Source organism: Alexandromys fortis, unplaced genomic scaffold, assembly GCF_014885135.2.
Source record: "Alexandromys fortis isolate MF-2015 unplaced genomic scaffold, M_Fortis_MF-2015_v1.1 scaffold_569, whole genome shotgun sequence".
Lineage (NCBI taxonomy): Eukaryota > Metazoa > Chordata > Mammalia > Rodentia > Cricetidae > Alexandromys > Alexandromys fortis.
Window position 1 is genome coordinate 71797 of NW_026068469.1, and position 1652 is coordinate 73448.

A 1652-nucleotide genomic window follows, 5' to 3' on the forward strand; every position below is an offset into this window, starting at 1 on the left:
CCTAATTACACTGATGATTTATTCATACATGTCCAGGAAATCATCTAGGATCCAAGGAAGGTGGGCGGGCCTGGCCCATTTCTTGTTTGTCCTGGTTGACATAAAGTTGATTTTCCTCTAAGTAAACTTTTAGGGAGAATCTCCTATTTACCATCTTGTGCTTATGCATAACACCTCTTCCATTACTGCAGTTCACAGAGCATCAAACAAAACAGAGAATCTTAATTCAGCAATTAATTTAGCAGATACAGAGACCCAAAGCATTATGCAGAGTTCTGGTAGTCCTGTAGAGGATGGAGAGTAAAGATCAGAGGGTTCACGGGATGAAAACATGGCCCACAGAATCAACTACCCAGGTTTTATGGGGACTTAGAGATCAGGGAGACTGTATGGTTATGACAGATTCTCTACATATACATTAAAGCTGTTTCTGTGACACTTCTAACAGTGAGAGTGGAAGCTCCCTCTGATTCTTTAAAAAAAATGTTTTATTTAATAGTCTCAGGTCATCATGGGCCAAGTGGTGGATACTCAGGAACCAGCAGGAAGGTCAGTCAGCTCAACCTCTGAGCCTCTCTTTCTGACTCTAATAGGGTGAGCACATCTCCGTCTCGAATGGGACCTTTGACATTTTGGATTATGGAGCGACTGGTGTCATCAATAAATTCCACACGGACTTGTGTGCACTGTTCCTGCGAACCGGTCCTTCCCAGCACTTTGGTTATTCTAGGAGCTTCATGGGCTGCATGCGACTCATTTCCATGATGGCCACGACCCCTCTCCCTCTGATTCTTTTGGCTGCCTGTGGAACCCTTTCATCTGCAATTTTAAAACTTAAAAAGTATTGCATTCTCTATAGGCATATGTGGAGCTTGACCTTAAGCATCCGGAGATGCTGTGTTTGTGCTTAGTTACATAAGCCTTGCAGCTGTGCCCAGCACTAACTGGTTTCCAATGATTTGCATGTACTCACTGTATAGCCTTGAGAACTTCCTCATATACCAGTCAGACCTGTGCAGTTGACATTGAAGTCAGTACCCAGCATGGACATGAGGGCCCCTGTTAAGCTCCTTGGGCTCTTGTTGCTCTGGTTTGCAGGTAAAATAAAACTAAAATGGGGATTTTATTGTTACCCAGTGTTTATTGACTGGCAATTTGGGGTAATCCTCTACTATGATGCTTATTTTTCTGAGTATTCATTATGTCTCTGTTTCTAGGTATCAGTTGTGACATCCTGATGACTCAGTTGCCACCTTCCCTGTCTGTATCTCTGGGAGACAGAGTGAGAATCAGTTGTCAGGCCAGTGAGGGCATTAGCAATTATTTAAGTTGGTACCAGCAGAAACCAGGGAAAGCTCCTAAGCTCCTGATCTACCTGGCATCCAACTTGGAAAATGGAGTGCCATCTAGGTTCAGTGGCAGTGGATCTGGAACAGATTTCAGTCTCACCATCAGCAGCCTAGAGTCTGAAGACACTGGAATTTATTACTGTCTACAGACTAGTAGTTATCCTCCCACAGTGATACAAGTCATAACATAAACCTCCATGGAAGCAGAAGTGAAAGGCTGAAAGGCCTCAGCTGCTCAATGTCATGCCCACTCACTGAAACTTTTTCTCACAAGTCACAGGATTTTTCAGAAGTTCACACAGA

General features: G+C 43.6%; 1 pseudogene and 1 gene segment (V, D, J or C); one reads left to right on the plus strand and one right to left on the minus strand.

The window, feature by feature from the left end:
- Positions 1–554: 554 nt before the first annotated feature.
- LOC126495754 (40S ribosomal protein S28-like) lies at positions 555–763 on the minus strand (annotated as a pseudogene).
- Positions 764–1024: 261 nt separating this feature from the next.
- On the plus strand, positions 1025–1540 carry LOC126495755 (immunoglobulin kappa variable 1-12-like). The segment is given in 2 exon segments: positions 1025–1098; positions 1218–1540. Coding segments are annotated over 2 exon segments (378 nt in total).
- The last annotated feature ends 112 nt before the right edge of the window (positions 1541–1652 follow it).